Here is a 20,493-nt window from a genome sequence, read left to right as displayed (position 1 = left end):
GCAGGGGTTGCTTGCAGCGAACCCCAGGAATGCTCAGCCGAGGAGGAGCCCCGGATGGGATGGGGCTGCTCCGTGTCCGCTGGCTCTTGCCCCCCCCCGCATCTTCCTCCTCCTCCTCCTCCCCCCCCCCCCGGGCCATTTCCCACACTTTCCAGAGAGAGCTGCCTGCAGAGGTGGCAGCCCGGCTGCCTAGGGGCAGGAGGAAGGCCAGCTGCTGGGGCGCCCCGGCAGGGACCCTCTTGGCTGCTAGCGCTTCGCCTCAGCCTGGCTGGCCCCTGGCAGAGAAGCCTCCTGGATGGGGCGCAGGATGGAGTCGGGGGCGAGTCCATTGTGCAGGCCAGAGAGAGCAGCCAGGAGACTCTCTGCTGAGCCATTCCAGGAAAGCCAGGACTCCTTTTCTGGGGCATGTGCTGAATCCGCACTGCCTCCCGGAGCTGGTGTTGGCCTTGCCCTGAGCTGGAGCCCCCCCCCCCCCCCCCGCCCGGGGATCCTTGGCCTGCATGAGCCGGCCTGGGCAGGGCCACGCGGGCTGCTTCCCTGGTCCACCTGGCCAGTCCCCAGAGCGCCAGGCGTGTGCTGTGCCGCCCAGAAGGGGTGGCCACTCCATCGCCAGGCAAGCCGGTGAGGGTGAGGGAGACCTGCTGGGTGTGGCTGGCGGCGGAGGCAGCAGCAGCAGCTGGGCCTTCAGGGCGGATACCCAGGTGGCCCTGCTGAGGACGGAGTGTCTGCCTGCCCCCCTTATTTCCCCCCAGTGGCCTGGACATCGGGGGGGGGCAGGGTGCATGCACACTTTGAGGTGGGGGCAGGGGCTGAGTGGCCAGGGGGGCTGCCCCATAGGTCTCTGTCTGAGGGCCCCCTGGAATTTGGTGCCAGCCCTCTTGAGAGCTCAGTGGGCTCTCCTGCTCCAGAACAGACCGAGGACGGCACAGAGATGCCATGCAGTGTCCGTCCTGGGTGGCGGAGAGGGCTCTGTCGGTGGACTTTGGTTCCTTGGCAGGGCGAGTCGGTCCTTGGAGCAGGACAGTTCTTGGCCTGACGCAGCATTTGTGAGAGCAGCGCTCTCTGGACTGGGGGCCACCTGGAGGGTGCAGGGATCCAGGACGCTGACCCCAGCAGCCCCCGGGGTGGGGAGGGGCCTGGCTGGCCAGTGGCAGAGACCAGCCTCTCCCGAGCCCAGAACTGGCCGACTCCTCCTGTGGGTGTGCATGCCGCCCAGGAAGCTCGTCCGGAGCCAGCCACGTGCTGCTCTTCAGACAAACTCTTTTGGCAGAGTCACTGGGGGGGCGTGGGGAGACCTGCCGTTGTGGCCCCCGCGTGTGGCTTCCGTGTCTGAGCAAGTGGTGTCGGGCACCCTCTCGGAGGCAAGGGCCAGTGCCTTGCAGCAGGCAGGCGCTGCACCGCCTGGGGCTCCCCGACCTCCTCCTGGCCCCCACCGAGTGAGCTTCCGGAGAGGGTTGCTGAGCGGCTTCACAGGGCTCCTCAGCGAGAAGCTCAGTGCTAAATCTCCTGCCCCCAAGACAACCCGTCTGCCAGGGCAGAGGCCCCAGGAAGCCTGCAGCTCTGGGCATTGGGTGCCCAGGGCAGGCTCGGGCCCCTTGCCAAGGAGGGCACAGGTGCCCCAGAACTCCGGGCAGCATGCTTGCCCCACTGTGCTGGGCCCCTCGGCCGTTTAAGCCACGTGGGCCGTATGCCCTGAGGGTAGGACGCATGGAGGTCCACGCTGCTGGCAAAGTCAAGGTGGGCCACCTTCATTCAGTGTCAGCGTCGCCCGGAGGACGTTTCCTTTTTGCTACACCTTCCTGCCCACCACCCCAGACAGCCGGTAATTGCCGTTGCCAGGAGGGGGCTGGAGAACTGACAGGCTGCCAGATGCCCCCAGTGCCAACTGCAACCCTGTGGGGCACGTTTGCAGGGAATGTGGGTGGCATGAAACTCCCGAGGGGAAAGCCGCTAGCTCTGGTGAAGCGGCCGGCTCCCTCGAGGGCATTTTGCCCCCTTGGTTCCAGTTGCCGAGGTGGCCCGCTTGCCCGTGGCACAACTTGGCAGTGACTAGGCTTGGCCATTGCTCACTTGGCCGCGGCCAGTGCAGAGGTTGCTTGGGCCTGTCGGGGGGGGGGGTTGCAGCATGTGCCAGTGGGGGAGGGGCGCCTGGAGGGATGTGGCCGGTGGGGGGTTGAGCCCGCCTGCCCATCCCGGCAGGTGACTGGGGGCATCAAACCCCCCCCCCAGACCAGAGCCATGGAGACCATGCAGGATCCTGGCCTGACTCTCTTCAAGGGTATTCCAAGCCCTTCCCTGCATTCCGCTTTTCATGAGAAAAAGAAAAGGTCATTCTCTTGGCTGGTGCCCTCAAGGGGAAATGTGCAGATTGCCCACGGAGATGTAATATGGGCAAATCACAGATCCGGTGACAAACCTTGGTGTTCTGGCCATTCTGCCATGGTCCCCTGCCCTGTTCCCCCCCCCCCCCCCCCGATCTCTGGCTAAGGGGCTGCTTCCAGTGGGCCAGGCTGCCGTGGGCTGTTCCTTGCCCAAGAACCCCCCCCCCTCTGCGCGTCTCTGTCTCCACCCTTCTTTCTTGTGGCAGGCGGGCGGGGGAGGCAGCTTGCTGGGTAGGTGGCAACCTGGCACTCCTCTTCCTGGGCACATGCCAGCCTGGCATTTGGGTTGGGGATGGCATGGAGACTGGAGAGGAGAGCTGGTCTCATGGTAGCAAGCATGACTTATCCCCTTTGCTAAGCAGGGTCCACCCTGGTTTGGAGATGAATGGGAGACTAATGTGAGCACCGTAAGAGATTCTCCTCCGGGGATGGAGCCGCCACTCTGGGAAGAGCTGAAGAAGGTTCCCAGTTCCCTCCCTGGCAGCATCTCCAAGAGAGGGCTGGGAGAGACTCCTGCCGGCAACCTTGGAGAAGCTGCTGCCAGTCTGTGAAGACAATACTGAGCTAGATGAACCAAGGATCTGACTCAGTATAGGGCAGCTTCCTATGTTCTTATGTTCCTATGTCCATTCTTTGCTTAGAATAGTGAAAGATTGCTGAGAAATATTGATTGATTATCTCCTTTATATTTCTGATTCAGTGAGGAATTTGGTTATTATGCAGATTGAGGATTAGATTGTCGATCTGGGTTCTTTCTTTTGTGTCAGGACTGTCCACAGAGCCAGGATCTGTGCCTGGGAACTGACTGGCAGAATAGTGTCCGCTTGGTGCTCAGATCTTCCAAGGGTTCTTGGTGCTGCTGTTTGTGAGGTTAGGGAGACCGAACAGTGAGATCGTCTGTCAAGTGAGGAGCCTTGTTTGCTTCCGCTCCTGCCGGCCTCCAGCGTCCAGAGTGGCCCTTGCCCTGGAAGGCAGGGCTTTTCGTGAGCTCGGGCCCCTAAGCAGAACTGCCGTGGCCACATCCCGCTCACCCCGGCTGCTGCTTCTGAGTCCGGGGGGGGTGTGGCCTTCATGCTTTGCTTCCACTGACCACGGTGGGAAGCCGGCTGGTGGGTTGAGCTTGCTCTTGGCCTGATGCAGCAGGGCTTGCCGGGGGGGGGGCTCCCTGGGAACCTCCCCCCCCATTTTGGTCCCACTGGGTTCCCTCTGACCTTGCTCCCTGTCCTGTCTGGCTGTGATGCTGCAGGAGAAGACGGGGTGGAGACGAGAGTTGAACACCATCTGCGCATGCGCACTCACTCACGCACTGGAGCCCTGGCTGTCTCTTGCCTCAGATGCCGGCCTCCGTGCTTCTGCAGGGACCGGTTCAACCCAAACCAGAGCTGTGGCATCTGGCAACCCGTGAGCCAGGAGTCCTGCACTTGTGGCGGGCTCTCTGGGGTGGGCCGGTGGGCCCCAGCAAGCAGCCCTGCCCTCCCCCTGGGGGCCCTTCCACAGCTGGCTGCCTGCCTGCCTGCCTGAGAGCCTTGGCCGGCCCCTTCACTCTTTGCCAGAGAAGAGGAAGACTCCCCCCCCGCCCCGCCCCGCCCCGTGTTTCGTTTTCTGTGTGCGGGGGTGGGGGGAGAGCAAGAAGCAGGAAGGAGCCACACCCTGGGGGGGGGTAGGGGGAGTCCTCCTGCTCTGCTGGGCGCAAGGCCAGCTCCGGCCCTCCTGCCTGTTCACTGTGGGGGAGCCCCTAGGGAGTCCATCTCCCGGGCAAGGCAAGATGTCTCTGCCGCCGCCTCTGATTTCATTGCCTGTCCTGTTCGAGGTGGGAATGGGGCTTGGGCTGGGCGCTTGCCTGGTTGTGGTTCCAGACCCAGCAAGTGCCCTCCACTGCGCCCCCCCCCCCCCGTCCGCTGCACCGCACGAGTGGAGAGGGGATCTGGCCCACATTCCAGGGTTGCCTGCGAGGTCTCTTGGCTGGTGCCCTCCAAGTATGGCCGCTGAGCCCAGCCTTCGGGTTGTGCCTCTGCCCACCCTCTCCAGTGCTCATGCTTTTCCAATTAAGCAGTACAAAGCGGTCGCGCCCCCCCCCCCCCGCCTTTGACATTCAATCCAGTTCCTGGTAGTTTTCAAGACTTCCACATAACTTGCAGAACAGTCAGGCTGGGGCGCTGGAGGCGGAAAGGCAACACTTGACCAGCAAAACTGGCACTCTCTGTGGGGTGGGAGACGGCCAGACTGGGCACCAACCTGCCGGCAGTGAAGAGAAATATGCACCGTTGCAATGAAATATTGGCTGCCGTCGGAAGCTGGAGGAGGGCCTGCATCTGTCCCCTCCTCTCCCCCACCCCCCGCTCTGCCACTGTTGCTGTTCTGTGGGATCTGAGTCCCACAGGAGAGAGAGAGAGGAGCACTGCCCCCCCCAGACCATGGGGGCCCATCTGGGCTCCTTGATGGAGCCCGAACAGCTGCCCAGCTTAGAGCCTGGCTCACCTGCGGCCTCCGTGGAAGGGAAGAACGTTCCCCACCAGGACAGCGGAGGGCTGCTGGTCCCCCCTACCCCCCCCCCCCGGGCATCCATTCCTCCATGGACTTGTTAAAGATCAACTACTGCAACTTTTCTAGCCTAGAGCTGGGAAGTGCTTTACCTGTTGGTTGTGCAGAGGGGCTCTCCCAGAAGAGGCTCGTGGCACCTCTAATCCAAAGAGGAGGGAGAGAAACAGAACATCGATTACATTTCCCTAGAACTGGGGGCAGCTCCAACCCCCTCCCTATTGGGGAGGGGGGGTCCGAGTTTCCACACTCCCTGCTGCCCCCACCAGCTCAGCTGGTCTTGCGGAGGCCACTCCCTACCCCTCTGGCCCTTGTGGCTGGGGATGGTGGGAGCTGAAGTCCAGCCACATCTGGGGGCCCAGTTCCACGTTTGCGTGGGAGGGGCTCTGCCCCGGGGGTGCAGCGCAGCCCCCGGATGGCTCACCTCTTGCCTCTCTTCTCTTGCAGAGTTCCTATCCCATCTGGGAGGATTTCAACTCCAAGGCCACGAAACTCCACTCCCAACTGCGGTGAGTTTCCCACAGAGGGGGCTTCCACGCCCCACTTCCCAGCTTACTGGTCATGTTTGGTGGTATGTGTGTTGTGAAGAGTCTGGCACACGACAGGTCATCTTCAGGTCCCCCCCCCCACTCCGCTTTTACAGCCAGCTTCTGTATATCGTGGCTGTTCAAAGGCTTGGGAAAGGAAGCCGGCCGTTGCATTGTGCAGAGAAAATAGACATTTAATCTCTGCCAACACAGAATTGTGCTCCAATGTGGGATCCGGCACAAAAGTCAGGATATCAGCTTGCACGTAAAAAGCACCACCCTGCCTGCCTGTGCCCCTTCTCTTCAGAGGCTGGGCTTCCAAGCCCAAGAAAGTGGCTTCTGCCCCCACCCCCGATGGCCTCCTGCCCCCCCTCCCAGTTCTGCCCCAAATGAACCCACGCAGAGTAGTTTGGGGAGCCAGCACTGCCAAGAGGCCCAGCAGCAGCAAGGAGCTGGTGCTTTCCGGGTCAATGGAAATGCATATTTAATGGGGGAAATTCATTGTTTTCAGTTATATAGAGATTGTGAAAGAGGGAGAGAAGGTGGGATTCTAGCATCACTGCCAGGGAGGAGGAGGAGGAGGAAGATGCAGACCAGGAGCAGAAGGGGGACCCCAGACCCTGAATGCCTTTGAATGTGAACTGAGCACTGGCCCCTCAAAGGCACGATGCAGGCTGGATGTCTCCATACCTCTACCTGCATTCAGCTTAACATGTGAATCGCTGCACCTGTGTGTACTGCACAGCAGCGTTCCCTCTAACAGGGATTTCCGGATATTGTTGACGACAACCCCCCCAATCCCCAAGCAAAAGCCATCGAAGCTGGGGATTCTGGGAGTTGTCGTCTACAACGCCTGGGAATGCCTGTTAGAGGGAACACAGCTGCACACTCATTGTATGAGTGTGGAATGTAATGTGTGAATGGGGCTCTAGTGCACAGCTAATCTGAAGAAGTTGTTGATTTATTTCTCCTTGTCTTCTCATCACATGAGGGATATCGAACAAAAATGTGTAGTGTAGTCTCACAGTTTCCATATTTCTCAGCCCTGGTACTCACTGGGGATGGAAATTTTTCAGCCTCTGATGAGAGCCTGTCTCAGTTTTGTGCATTTGTCTGTAGTTGGGCACTATCCTGACGGAGCCCAGCTAGGCAACTCAACTCTAGTTGCCAACAGAAAAATCAGCTTTCACCCCCGGTCACAATGATGTGGAGGCCTGTATTAGGGATCATACATAATATTAACATAATATTTAGATGACCCTTTTGCAGCGGGGGAGCGTGGATTGCTTAGGCTGAAGCAGCATCCAGAACAGAAGGGACCCTGGTTCAATAAGAATTAGAGCCAAATGCAGGAAAATCCATCAAGCATGTTTATGATGGTGGAAGGAGAGAGGAGCAACTTTATTTTTCTGTTCATTTATTTCCTGCTTTCCAGCCAAGGTTGGCTCCCAAGGCAGCTTACAGCTCGAATGCACACAAAGGTGCAAGTCTATGATGGATGTGAGTGAATAATGCCATCTGTGATGCACCAGTAATGAGAAGACAATCTCTGCCCTGAGGGGCTTACAATCTAAACATGGCCAAAAGGGAGACGATGGGGCAGGGAGGCAGGATGAACAGGTGGAGAGGAGAGGGGATGGTTTTGTATACTGTACTTAGGCCCAGCTACTGTCAGGGGTGGGGACTTGGGGCTCGTGCCAAAGGCTCCCCAGAGGCAGCTGGCTTCATGGCCCGTGGCGGCATCCTCCCCGGAGGGAGCCTGAGGGGTCCTCAGCCAGTGGGCTCCCCTCCCTCCTGCTGAGGAAAACATGCTCCTTTTTCCTGAGGAGGGGTGAAGCAGTTGAGGGGGGGGATTGTGGTCAGGGTCCAAACACCCTCCCCCTGCACCGAACAAATTTGGAGCCCCCCCCCCACACACGCACACTGGCAGTGAAGTAAAACCGAAGGTGTCCGGGAGATGCCCCACCTCCCGGCCACGCCTGCCTCCTTTGACCCGTCTCCTCCCATTGCTTCGGTGGGCAGGGTCTCTCCTCTCCCGCTCGAGTCCTGCGGAAATGGGAGGTCACCCTCTGCCCCACCAACCCACACGTGTGGCACAGGGTGGTGGAAAAAAGAAAAAAGGGGAATAACATTTAATTAAGGACAGAAAGCCCAACAACTGCTAGTTAACAGGAGTGGCACAGATGTGGAGGGTGGGCTGTGAGACCCCCGAGAGGTGACGGCTGCAGCCTCCCCAAAAAGCCCCAAGAAGGCCCAACAGCCCGTCCGGCCCAACGTCCTGGTGGCCACCCAGGTGCCCCCCAGCGGAGGGGGAAGGGGGGGCGCTTGCATACAGCTCTCCCCATAGGCCTGCCCTCCGTGAGCGTGTCTGGTCCCGGAAGGTGGAGGCCGTGGCCTGCTCCCTCCCTGCTCCGGGAGCTCTCTCCATCTTGTGGCCCCAGCAGAGCGGGGGCTGAGAGCGGCTTCCGTGCACAGGGCAGAAGGCAGCCCACTTGCCCCCCTCCCCCGTGGCCCCCTCTTCTCAGCACACCCCACGTGCGTGGGCCTCCCCCTCCCCACCTTCTTGTTCCCAGGCAGCCCCCCCGGGCTTTGCTTTCCCCCAGGAGGTTCTGGCGTTCTCCCTTGAGGCTTGCCAGCCGCCCCGCCCTTATCTAGCCTGGCCACAAAGGGGTCCTTTCAGCTGGCCGACAATGGCTTTTCAGTGGCCGGATCTTCCTTGCCCTATTAATAGCCCCGCGGCCATGCTCGTCTTGCTCAGCCCCCCCCCCCCGGTTGCCTTTCAAGGGCTCCTGTGTTTGTCTCCGCATCCGCGCGGCTGTCGGGGCTCTGTGTCCCTTTGCGCTCGCCAAAGCCGCCTTTGTGCTCCATGGGTCTCTGGAGGGAGCCCCCTGCCCCCTTTGCTGGGCCACACCGGGAGAATCTCCAGGTCAACTCGGAGCAGGTCTGTGGGGAGTCAGGCTTGCCCAGCAAAGTGGCTCACGGGAACCGAAGAAGCCGCCTTCTGTGGAGTCAGGCCCTTGGGCCGTCTAGCTCGGCATGGTCCGCACAGCCTGGCAGCGGCCTCTCCGAGGGGCAGGCAGCAGGACTCTCCCTCAGCCCTGTCTGGAGAGGCTGCCGCTGCCAGGGAGGGAGCTGGGCACGTTGGCCCTCGGCTGACCCCCCCCCCTCCGCCCAGAGCCCCTCCCCTCCCCGGTGAAGGCCCCGTCTGCTTGGCGCTGCAGGGGAGGGAGGGGAGCCGCTGCCCGGATTGCACGAGAGACGTTGTGCCGCCGCCGTGGGCTCCGCTGCGCCAGCCCCAGGGAGCCCCTCTCTGACCTCCGCCTCTCTCCCTGTTCCAGGACGACCGTGCTGGCGGCAGTCGCCTTCCTGGATGCCTTCCAGAAAGTGGCAGACATGGCCACCAACACACGAGGTGGGACACCCTGTCCGAGGAGCCGGCGGGGGGGCGGGGGTGGGCGGGCGGGGGGTCCTCCCTCCCTGGGCGTGTGGCCAGAGTCTGGCTTGCTCTGCTGGCGGAGAGCAGAAGCCCCTCCTCTGCGGACACGGCTCCGCGTGGACGAGGGACCCCGTGGTCTGCCCCGGCTGCTCCTTGGAGCAGTAAAGATATTTCAGCCTTTTGATTCTGGCGTAAGGAGCCTCTCCATCCCAGCATTCCTTTCCCAGCAGCAGCCAGCCAGGAATCCCTGAAGCAGGGTGTGGGGGTAGGCTGCCTCGGGAGGTGGAGGCTCAGTCTCTGCAGCAGCTGGTCGACTGGCCATGGTCAGTTTGGACCCGACTATTCTAGTCCACGGGATGAAAAGGAGGACGCACCCCTGGAGCTGTCTTTCAAGCGTGCCTTATTGTGCAGGTGTGTGTCTGGCCACAGAGCCGCTGTTTGGGCTAACAGCCCCCTTGCCCAAGAGAGGGGGACCCTGGGAGGACATGGCGCTTCTGGAGGGCCCCCCTTTTAGTGGTTGGGAAAGTAGCACTCCGGCCGGCCCTTGGCCTAACCCTTTCGGAAATGTCACCGAGTGGGCCGCACCCTTTTGCTGGGGACGGCGCTGAGCCTCTCAACAGAAAGGCGGCAATCTACGCAGGAAGCCGCTCGGTTACTTGCCAGGGGAGAGGGAAGCGCCGTCTTCCTTCAGGGGTTCCAGTGAGTGAGTGAGTGAGTGAGTGAGTGTCATGGGTGCAGTGGCCCCCGCCGCGTCTGGTAGCAGTGAATCCCAGAGGCTTCAAATGCAGTCCCGGAGACAGGCGGCGTTTCTCCTGAATCTGTTTCTGAAGCTGCGAGAGAGACAGAGGGAGGTTGTTTCCCTGGTGGGGCCGGCAGGTCGTGCCAGACAACCACAAACTCCCCGCCACGATCCCCACGCTGACCTTTGCTAATCCCGGCGTATTAGGGAGATTGCCACGGAGGGAGGAGCAGCCACTGCGTTCTTCCAGGCCCGGCGGCTGCAGAGTCGCAGGGGAGCAAGTGGCTCTTCCCGATGGCCCTTTCCTTCCCGTTCCTGGTTTGCTGCTGCAGTTTCCTGGCGGCCCCCCACCGAAGCACATCGAGGGACACTGGGGGGGCGGGGGGGAGGTGCCCTCCCCCCACATGGCCCCGTCTGTTGCAGGTGGAGCCGGTCACGTGAGGTCCGGGCAGCGCAGGCCCAATCCCTGCTCCGCCACGTGACCCCGCTGGGTCTTCCCGGGCCAGCCACGGCCCCTCTCTGCCGGGGAGGCTCATGGGCGCTGCGAAAGGGAGCTGCCGCCTTCAAGCGAAGCCGCCTCCCCGCCCACCCTGGAGGTGCTGCCAGGGACTGGACCGGGCACCTCCTGCTTGCCAAGCAGGCCCTCTGCCACTGAGCGACGGCCCCGGCCCCTGGGGGAGGGGAATATCTTCCAGCCCTCGCAGGTGGGTCACCCATCCAAATTCAAACTGGGATGCACCCTGCTCAGCAGAGGGGACCATTCATGCTTCTTGCCACAAGACCGGCTCTCCGCCACTCCCAGGCTTGGAGCAGGAGGCCAAGCGGGGGAGATCAAGGACCCTAACCCTCCTCCTCCTCCTCCTCCTGTGTGATGACGCCCCCCTTTCTGCAAACCTTGGAGGGGAGAGGCTTTCCCCGGGGGGGGGGCGCCTCCTGGCCCCCTGCTCATGCGCAGGCTGGCCTCTCCCGGGCTCCTTGGCGAGGCTCTCCTGCTGCCCTGACAGCGTGTGCCGGGTGGTCACCTCCCCCGCTTGGCAGGATTCCCGCTTCAGGTCTTGGGCATTAAGGGAAGCCGTGGACAGCTGTGCCGGGCGACGGCCAGATCCAGCGGAAACAGAGGAGTCAGCAAAGCGGGGGGGGCAGGGGGGGCTGCCGTTGGAAAGGAGGTCAGGAGGGGGAGGGGAGGGCCGCGCCAGCAGGAGAGCCCGGCGGGATGGGAGGCTGTGCTGGGAGGAAGACCCCGGTGGGGGCAGAGGGAAGGCGTCCCCCATGGGATGCTTCAGACCCCTCGTGGCCCAGGAAGTGCCCCTCCCCCCAAGTGCTTCTTCACGTGGTGGGCCTTGCCAGAGCTGGCGGGGGGGGCGGATCCTGCCTCCCGGCCCTGTGGTTGCTGCCCGGGTGCTTCTGTCCCCCGGAAAGAGGGTCTCTTCCGTGGCTCTGGAGAACCAAGCAGAGGGTGACCCTGTGGTGTCCGTGGGCGACTTCACTAAGACGTGGCTGGGAGGAGAGAGACCCTTCTGGGCATCACGAGTGTGTGAAGACACGGCCGGCAGGCAGGCAGGCAGGCAGGCTTCCGAGTGTCATCTGGCGACCCTGGCTTCCCACCCCGTGGCTGCGGCCCACGGAGCCGAGCGTGCTGTGTCTGTCCTGTGTCTGTCCAAAGAGGCTGCCCACGGCCTCCGTCAGTGGGGACCCACAAGGTGCACGGCCGTGGTCTGGTCACAGGCAGGCTCCTTCAGGCTCTGGCCGCGGCCATTGTGGCCGCTCCTGGCCTCGCTCCCTGTGGCTCTGGCTGGCCTTGGGCTCGGCAGATGGCCTCTGCTTGCTTCCAGACTCCGGGTATCCAGGCCATCTGGAGGGAGGAGGAGGAGGAGGAACCGGATTTCTCTGCAGGCCGACTAACCCACTGCGCTGCTGCTGCTGCTGCGGATTAGAGCCGTGCCTGCTGGAGCTGCTCCTGCCGCCCTCCTTGCCTGCCCACAAGGCTGCTGGCTGGGCGCCTGGTCCGGGGCGCCTGGTGGCAAAGGGACTGGCTTGGCTCCGGGGCTGGCTTGGGCGCCTGCCTTCCTCCCCGGTTCTTCCTGCGGATCAGGACCAGCAAAGCAACACTGGGGGAGGGGCGAGAGACACCCCCCCACACACACACACACGCACACCCCTCTGTAGCCACCCTTGTGGTGTGGCTGGAATATCTCGGCTGCAGTGTGAAATTAAGAGGGATGGGCTTGGGGAGAAGAGCGGAAGGCATAAGTGGGGGGCTGCTGGACTACAACTCCCGTCATCCCCAGCCACGGAGGCGAAGGGCCAGGGGTGATGGGAAGTGTAGTCCAACTGCTGGAGCGCCTTGGGTTGCCCACCCAGTCTAGGGGTGGAACTGGATGTTGCCCCAGATGCCTCTGTGCCACGAAGGGGTGACCACGATGCCGGCCATGACGCCCTCTTGGGCTCCCTCCGGCCAGGCCTGCATCGCTCCTTCCGTGGTCCCCGTGAGTGTGTGGCTGCCAAGGTGCACGGCTTGAGTTCCTGCCCCTCCGCTGCCCCTGGGCCTGTCACCCAGTGCCCCCCCCGCCCCCGCCCCCCCCCCCCCCCGGAGTCCTCTTCTCGTTGCCTTTGTCCTGCCGGCTCCCTCGGCCCTGACTGCTGGGAGCTCCCTTCTCGCCTCCCGCCCAGACACGGTGCCTTCCAAGCAGCTTTTCCGAGGGGAGACGTGGCTGTGCAGAGAAGGGATCCCGGGCACAGTGTCGAGGGGCGGCTGCCTTGAGATGGTGCAAAGCGCACCCGTGCCCTTCTTCCACTGGCCTGGCGGCTGCTTGCCTGCCCCAAGCAGCGCCAGCCTCTTGAAGCCTCCAGCCTTCTGCAGGGCCCGGAGCATCCCTGGAACCATCCCGGCAACACAGTTTGGCCCGGGAAGCAGGTGGGGGCTTGGAAGCCCCAGCAGGAAACTGGCAGCACCCTCACAAGACGGCCGTGCCTGGAGTTCCTTCAAGGAAGTTGTGCTGAACCGGTTTAAGTTTCCAGTGTAGACGGAGCTGCCGGAAGAGATGAGACGGATGGGCTCGGGGTGTGTGTGTGTGACCAAAACAGCCACTTTTCTGATGGCCTTTTTCTGGGGGGGAGCAGACCCTTCCCCACCGGATGGAGGCAACGGAATAACAATTCCAGTAAGAAAGGTCTGGTGGCAGCTCCTGCCCAAGAGTTCTTGGAAGGCTCCGTTCCAAGAATGATCGTCAGTCTGGCCTTTGAGCAGCACATTTCGCAAGGGCTGCAGCCCCTCCCTGTGCGCTGGACATGCCACCCTTCGAGCCACGGCAGCTGGTGATTCGTGGCCCTCACCCCCTCCCTGACGGAAGCCGAAGTGAGTCCACTGGAACGTGTTTGCAGCGAAAGGTGGCCAGGGTTAGCCTTTCCAGGGGCCAGACCTCTGTCAGGCTTCTTGCCGCTGGATGAGGTCCCAGCAGCAGCCAGGGAGGGGGCAGGCTGCTGGCCCCAGTGAAGCTCCCCTCGGGGCTGGAGCCATTTGTCCCCTCCTGTTGCTCCCCAGCCAGTGGTCTCCTGGAGTGCTGCCTGATTTTCTGGCTGTGTATCGCTAGCCCCTCCGGATTTAGCAGCACAGACGTCAGTTGACAACAGTAATTAATTGCGAGCAGTAAATAATTAATTGTGCTTGCATCAGATTTCTCCTCCCCCACCCACCCCCCACCCGCTTTTATTTTTCTAAAGAAACCAAGCCATCCGATCAGTCTCCTTCGGGGCCCTTTGCTAAATGTGGTCCATTTTCCTGCCCGTGACGTCCGGAAGGGAGAAGGGCAGGGAGGGGCCCCCTGGCCAGGCTGGGCTGCCTCTCTGGGTCTCCCCCCCCCCCCGGCCGCTTGCAGCCCTGCCTTGCTTGGCTCTCCCCGCTTGGCGCTTCCGCCCTCCTCTCCCACTCATCCTCCGTGGCTTCTGCCACCTTTCCCGTCTGGTGGCCTTCTAGGCATTTCCTGCCGGGTCTCCCGCTTAGCTTGGTGGGAAAGGGAGGGGCCACCCTCTTTCGGCATCCGGGGCGTCACGAGGCTAAGGAGGGCAGAGAGGGGCCCTCCAGGCTTGCCCACTGTGGGGAGAGAAGGAGCTGCGGCGGGGGGCGGGGGGGGCGGGGCGGGGGCCTGTGGCTGCACTTGTCTGTTCAAGCAACCTGCTTGGGGGGGGGGCAGGGCTTGTAGGGACGAGGCTGGGGGTGGGGTGAGGCCCCCCCGGATGGCAGGCAGCATGACGAGCTGTCCCCCCCCCCAGAGGTGCCAGCCGTGCGCTGCCTGCAGGAGAGGCCTGGGCTGAGGGCCGGCTGGGTCCGAGTGGCCGGTGCTGGCCCAGCGGAAGCAGCTGGGAGAGGAAGCGTCCCGGGGCAGAGCCGGGTCTTTTGTCAATGGCTGGGGAGGAAGCGGCCAGAGGAAGCGGCCAGAGGCTCCGGGAGCAGTGGGCAGAGTGCCCCGCGGGGGGGGGGTGTCCTGGGAGGGGGTGCCACCGCCATGCCTCCTCCGCCAGCCGGCGTTTCCCATGGTGCAAACGAGAAGCAGCAGCAGCAGGCAAAGGGCCCCTGGAGACCCGACCCTCCGCGCTGCTGCAAGGAGAGGCCGGTCGGCAAAGCGGGGAGTCCCTCAGGCAGCCGGAGCTGGGAGTCCCCCAGGAACGCGGCCTCTGAGGCCGGGCAGGAAGCATCCCCGGGCCCAGGATTGGGCCTGGAGGGACCCCTGCCCGAGTCCGTGCGGAGGAGCCGTCCAGCACTGGAGCAGAGTCCTGAACTGGGCGCAGGCGCTTGCTCACGCTGCTGCCGCCGCCTCCGGCTGGTCTTGGGGTGGAGAAGGGCTGCTCTGGTGGCAGCAAGCATGACTTGCCCTCTTGGCCCAGCAGGATCCGTCCTGGTTGCTTTGGAATGGGAGACTGGAAGGGATTCCCCCCAGGGGATGGGGACCTTCTTCACATGCAGGGGGTTCCCGGTTCCCTCCCTGGCAGCAGCAACTCCAAGAGAGGGCTGGGAGAGACTCCTGCCGGCAGCCTCGGAGGAGCCGCTGCCAGTCTGGGCAGACACTCCTGAGCGAGATGGACCCAGGGCCTGACTCAGTCTAGGGCAGCTTCCTCTGTCCCTATCTCACACCTCCATATAAGGGGCTCTGTGTTGGAGGGAGGGGCAAGGAACAGCACTGCAGGTTTCGGGGGGTGGGGGCAAGATCCATGAAAAGGCTCCGAGGACCTTTCCTGCTCTTGGGGAGGCTCAGGATGAAGGGGCCGGCCCGGCCCTGGTTAGTCCCCTCGAGGCCCACCCCGGCCCAGTGCCCCGAAATGGCATGTCTGAGTGGGGGGAGGCAGGCTCTGCCTCTGCTGCAGGGGCGGGGGTGTGGCCCGCCCGCCTGTGAGCCCCCACCCCACCCCGCCCTGCTCCGGCTGCCCGGTGGGGCCACTTGTGCTTCAAGGGGGTGTTGCATCCGCCCCGCTGCCAGCCGCTGTGGCCGGCCCAGAGCGTGGCCAAGGAGTGGCTTCCTCGGCCGGGGGCATCGCTGCAGCCCTCCTCCTCTGCCTGCCCCACGGCCACTCGACGGGCCGGGACGGCTGCTCCCATTGAGCCCAGTGGGGCTGCCTCCTGAGTAGACGGGCATAAGATTGTGCTGTCGGGACATGATCCAGCCAGAGTGAGGCTGCGGGCAGATGTGCCTGCAGAGAGGAGCTGGGGCAGAGGGGGCAGGGGGGCTGGCTGGCTGCCTCTCCCCCCCCCCACCACCTTTCCCCGCGTTGGCTTTGTGGTCCTGCTCTGAGAGGGGCTGGGGAGAGAAGCGGGCTCCCTCTGGGCACCCGAGAGAGAGGGAGGCGCCCCCAGGCCTCACCCTGCTTCCCCCCCCCCCAGGTGCCACCAGAGACATTGGCTCGGCCCTGACCCGGATGTGTATGCGGCATCGCAGCATCGAGGCCAAGCTGAGGCAGTTCACCAAGTGAGTGGGGGGGGTAGGGGGTGGGGGGGGCTTGGCTGCCTGGAAGGGGGGGCGGAGTGAGCAGGCGCCTTGGGAGACCCTGCCGCCGCCGGAGGGCTCGGAGGGGCCTGTCGCCAGAACAGCAGGATCCCTCAGCAGGACCACGCTGCGTGCCCCGTGGGCTGTGGCAGGGCTCTCTTCGTGGTGGCACCGAGGCCGTGGAGCTCCCTGCCGGGAAGACTGTTTGATACACTCACCCGTCCCCGCACTGATGACATGCCCTGGCTGGCAAAAACATGTTTGTTCGGACAGGTGTTTTGCCTGCTGACAGGCCTTTTGCTGTGGTCTTTTAGCCACTGGAGGGTTTTGCTGCTGGTATTCATCCATCCATCCATCCATTCATTCATTCAACACATTTGTGTACTGCCCAAAACGCAAGTCTCTGTATTTTGTTGCTATTGCTGTGTTTTGTTTTTGTTTCTACTGTTTTCCCCCCACTTGTTTTTGTACACTGCTTTGAGCACCTGTTGGGAAAGCAGCATATACCCCTGCCAACTTGGCAAAGAGACACCTTTTAACGTGGTGATTCTCTTTTATTTTGCAGGGGGGGAGTAACTGGCCCGATCCACCCCCAGCACAGCATCCCTGCAGTGACTGTTGTTGGTGTCTCTCTTATGTTTCTTTTTAGATTGTGAGTCCTTTGGGGACAAGGGATCCATCTTATTTATTTACTATTTCTCTGTGTAAATAGTACACTGAGCTATTTTTGGAAGGGCGGTATAGAAATTGAATGAATGAATGAATGAATGAATGAAAGCAGCATATACGTTTAATAAATTAATAACGTGGTTGAATGGACTTCTGGGTATGGGGGAATTGACTGTGGGCTCATTTTGGGACCTTGGAAGGAGTCTCTGCCTCTCGAGTCTTCTGGCAGCTGAAGCTCCTGTCCTCGCAGTGGAGGGTCGCGTGGGCATGCCGCCCCCCACGTGTGGGGCTCCACACCGATGCCCCTCCACGTGCAGGACTGAGCCAGGAGATTCCGTCTCCTTTCTGCCCCCCGCGGCCCACTTGGCCAAGCAGTCGGGTCTCTCTGTGTCAAACACCCACGAGTCTGCAGACAGGCTTGTCTCGGGAGCCAGCTGCCTGGAAGGCGTCTGGCTGGGGGTGGCTGGTGCTCTGAGCCCGGCGGCTGTGTTGCTTCCTGCTTCTCCCTGTGGACCCTCCTCATGGTTTTCTGCCTGCATCTCTTCCTGCTCCAGTGCCCTGATGGAGAGCCTGATTAATCCCCTGCAGGACAGGATCGAGGACTGGAAGAAAACGGCAAACCAGCTGGACAAAGACCACGCAAAAGGTAAAGCGGACAGACTCAGCCCTGGCATCGCACCCCATAGCCCGGCAGGAAACAATGAATGGGGCGCCTGTCCGGAGCAGAGTCTTGGGGCTGGGAGCGAAGGCAAAGGATGAGGCCTCCGGCCTAAGGGCCTTGGGGCAGAGGTCTGCCTCTTCTGCTGTGTGGAGACCCCTGCCCACCCGCCCACCCCTGGAGGCCTGAACCCCTTGCTCACAGACCCACAGTTCCCAAGATTTCCCGAGGTGCCCTTTCACACAGCACATGCCATGAAGCTGTGGAGTGCTCTGCTGACGGCCACCAGCTGGGAAGCTTGAAGACAGAGTCATGGAGGGCAGGACTACCAGTGGCTCCTCGCCTGGTGGCTGTGGGCCACCTCCAGCCTCCGGGGCAAGAAGAGTCCTCTGAATCCCAGGGGCAGGGGGGCCACAGCCGGTGTGCACATGGTGGGCCCCGGTCCGGATGCTGGACTAGAGAGGCTTCCTTGGGCCTGATCCAGCAGGGCTGTTCTTGCGCATGTTCTTAGGAGGCGAACCTCTGTCACCTCAGTGGCTTTTAAAACGTGTGTTGATCAAGAGGGATCCGTCTTTGCAACGGGGGGTGGGGGGTGGGCAGGGGACAGGGGTGCTCTGTGGGGGCGGTGCAGAGTGTCGCTCCAGCCGGGCTTCTCTCCTGGTTCCTTCCTCTCTGCGCAGAGTACAAACGGGCCCGCCATGAGATCAAGAAGAAGTCCTCCGACACGCTGAAGCTCCAGAAGAAGGCCCGCAAAGGTAAGGCGGCCGCCGAGTGGTGCTGGCAGCCCAGCTGGCCGAATGGGGCTCCCGGTGACTCCGGAGACGGTGCAGGTCAGGCAGCATCAGGAGCAAGGCGCACGTGCGCACACACACACCCGGGTCTGGCAGGCTCTTGGAGCAGAGCTGGGCTAGCACCTCCCTGTGGGCTGAGCTACTTCCGGCTGTGGGGTGCGTGTGTGCCCTACAAGGACGGGTGGGGAGCCCGCTGCCCTCCACGTTCCCTGGGCATTGCAGGACCATCACCGCGAGGGAGAGAGCATCCCCGGGGTTGGTTGCTGCCCTGCAGCCCCACACAGTGGCAGGCAGGCAGGCAGGCAAGCCAGACAATGAAGGCTCCAGTCCAACCTCCTTGGGAATCCCGGCTTCCGGCTCTCTTTGAAAAGCCCCTTTCTAGCCTGTTGTGGTTGAGCAGGCCTGCTGCAATGCTTGGCGAGACTGCCAGGGCCAGGGAGCTGGCAGAAGAAGACACTGAGTGCCCAGGGTTGCAGGATCCGGCTCTTGGGGCAGCATTTGGCTCTGTTGCAGGATTTTTGTTGCAGGAGTTGTTTTTCTAAACACCGAGTATGCACAACCCTGGCAATGATCCTGTTCAAAGCTGTGAGGCAGGGGTGCCCGGCTTTGAGTCCCTAGATGTTGCTGGACTACAACTCCCATCATGCCCTTCAGCCATCGTGGCTGGGGATGATGGGAGCTGTAGTCCGGGGCCCCAAGGCTAAGCCCCCTGCCGTAAGTGGTTTTAAACCGCTGAGGAGCAGGAGGCACAGCTGCCTTTCGACCCTGAGGGCCGATGCCGAGGGGAGAAGAGAGCATGCCCGCCTCTGTGTGCGTTGCTGTGTGGACGGGCAGGACTCCTTCAGGAGGCCGTGTGGGGCCGGCACTGGCCAGAGGAGGGCCAGCAGCCTCTGCGTCCCGGCGGCAGCTCCGGAAGCTCCTGTTTCCTCCCGCCCCGCTGGAGAGCCGGGCTGCCTACAGACTGGCCCTTCGCCAGGGAGGGCGGGAGGGAGAAGGAACGCCCGAGCAGCCTCCTTTGCCCCCCCTTTGCCCCCCCCCGCCCCCCGCTTGCTCCTGGCTGCAGCCTCGTGAGCAGCCGTGTCGAGGAGGCTCCCTCCCTCGTGAGACTGGCCTGATACCCCCCACCCTGAGTTGGGCCGTCCAGACTTTGATTCTCGGCAAGGCAGCTGCCCCATGTCTCTGTGGCAGCTGTGGGAGGGTGGCCCTTGAGCCCAGAGCCGCCCCATGGATAGGGCCCGTCCAAGAGGCCCCAGGCTGTCTGCCTCCTCCCCCCCCCCAGCGCTTGAGCCGTGAGAAGGGATCAGATTTGGCGTCTGGTGCCATTCGGAAGAAGAACTCCTCCCTTGCCCCAGCAGAGGCCTGGCCTGGATGCTGCGGAGACCTCCTGCTGCTGCCCCACAGCTGCCCCACCAAGGTCCTCCCCCAAAGGGCTGCCAAGCAGCTTCTTCCCCTGGCAGGGCAGAGGGGAGCAGGTCAAGCAACGCCTTTTGCTTCCTAGACCTCCCTGGGGCGCCCGGGGTCAGTGGCGGCTGCGCGGCCTGGCTCCCTCGGGTCTGGGTCTGAAGCTTGGCTCCCTCTTCTGAGGATCTGCTCCGCCTGCGCTGCTCCAGCTCCGGCTGCCTCCACCTGCCGGGGGGCGGGGGAGAAGTCGGAGCTCCCCCTCTGCCCTTTGATTCCTCGTGCCAGGGGTTCTCGGGCCTGGGCCCCAGATGCTGTTGGACTACAGTGCCTATCATCCCCAGCCATTGCGGCTGAGGGTGGTGGCAGTTGCAGCGTCTAGGGCCCCAAGATGCAAACCCCAACCAGACACTCAGTGTTGCTGCAGGAGCCGGTAACTGGTGTGGCCAGGCGCACTTCGCAACAGCTGGAGCATGTGGGGGGGGGGAGGCGGCGGTGAGGGCTGCAGCAGGGTGCTGTTGGGGTCTGTGGGTCCCATCCTGGTCAGAAGGCGAAGGCTCTGCAGACGACAGACAGCCTGCCTCTCACACAGTCTCTCTCTCTCTCTCTCTCTCCGCCTCGTTCTCTCTTCTCTTTCCTCCTTTCCACATCCTTCCTGTAGAGCTACTTGGTAAGTCAATCGTTGCCAGCTCAGCTTCACCTTGCTGTCCTCTGCCCCCTTCCATGGCCTTTGCTTCACTTTTCTGTACCCCCACCCCCCACCCCTTGGTAGGGCTTGAAATGAAACCAGACGCAGAGCCATGATGCAGCAGAGGGTGGGGGGGGCACCTTGGCAGGAGGGCCGGGCCTGGCGCCTCAAAGGCTCTCCCCCCCCCACCCCACGTGCATCCTGGTGGTGATCACCGCATGCACTGACCTTGCACAGAGATCCGATTGGTGCAAAGCGGCCGTCTGACAGGAAGGGACCCAAATAGCGCCAAGCTTGGATGGAGTGCTTGGTCTGTTCAGAGGACTTCACATGCATCACGTCCCTCATCCTCACAACAGTCTTGTGAGGTAGGCTGGCATTGCCACCCCCACACTGTAAGGGTGGTAGGGCTGAGTCGGAGAGAAGGGTTCTCTGAAGGTTACCCGATTAGGAGAGTCCAATCAGAACAGCAGAGAAAAGCGCCCTGGATCCAGTCTCTCTGGAGGGTCAATGCTGCAGCCGGCGTTCTGGGCAGTGTCTTCCGTTTGGTCCCCACTGCAAAGTGGCAGCTCCCTCTTCCTCCCGCCCTTTTAAAGGCGCTGGATGGCCCAGCAAAGGCGGCCTGCCAATGACATCTCTCTGTAGCCCTGTTCAGACAGGATGTTGCACATGCGCGCAGATGTCTGGATGACT

The 20,493-nt window shown here is 62.5% G+C and overlaps 1 protein-coding gene across 11 annotated transcripts in view; it reads left to right on the top strand.

Moving 5' to 3' along the window:
* The window catches only part of MTSS2 (MTSS I-BAR domain containing 2), a 54,879-nt gene that overhangs the window by 14,143 nt on the left and 20,243 nt on the right, over positions 1–20,493 (top strand). For 7 of the 11 annotated variants that reach the window (XM_053270989.1, XM_053270992.1, XM_053270988.1 and 4 more), the window contains exons 2-6: positions 5,367–5,428; positions 8,785–8,858; positions 15,494–15,578; positions 16,820–16,911; positions 17,604–17,678. In XM_053270989.1, the coding sequence (XP_053126964.1) occupies positions 5,367–5,428; positions 8,785–8,858; positions 15,494–15,578; positions 16,820–16,911; positions 17,604–17,678 (388 nt within the window). Of the gene's footprint in view, positions 1–5,366; positions 5,429–8,784; positions 8,859–15,493; positions 15,583–16,819; positions 16,912–17,603; positions 17,679–20,493 lie in introns of those variants that run through there. The other 4 variants (XM_053270996.1, XM_053270995.1, XM_053270998.1 and 1 more) reach the window with 4 other exon arrangements.

The sequence above is a fragment of the Hemicordylus capensis genome, chromosome 9 (assembly GCF_027244095.1).
Source record: "Hemicordylus capensis ecotype Gifberg chromosome 9, rHemCap1.1.pri, whole genome shotgun sequence".
Classification (NCBI taxonomy): domain Eukaryota; kingdom Metazoa; phylum Chordata; class Lepidosauria; order Squamata; family Cordylidae; genus Hemicordylus; species Hemicordylus capensis.
This window is presented reverse-complemented; position numbering and strand designations above follow the sequence as displayed.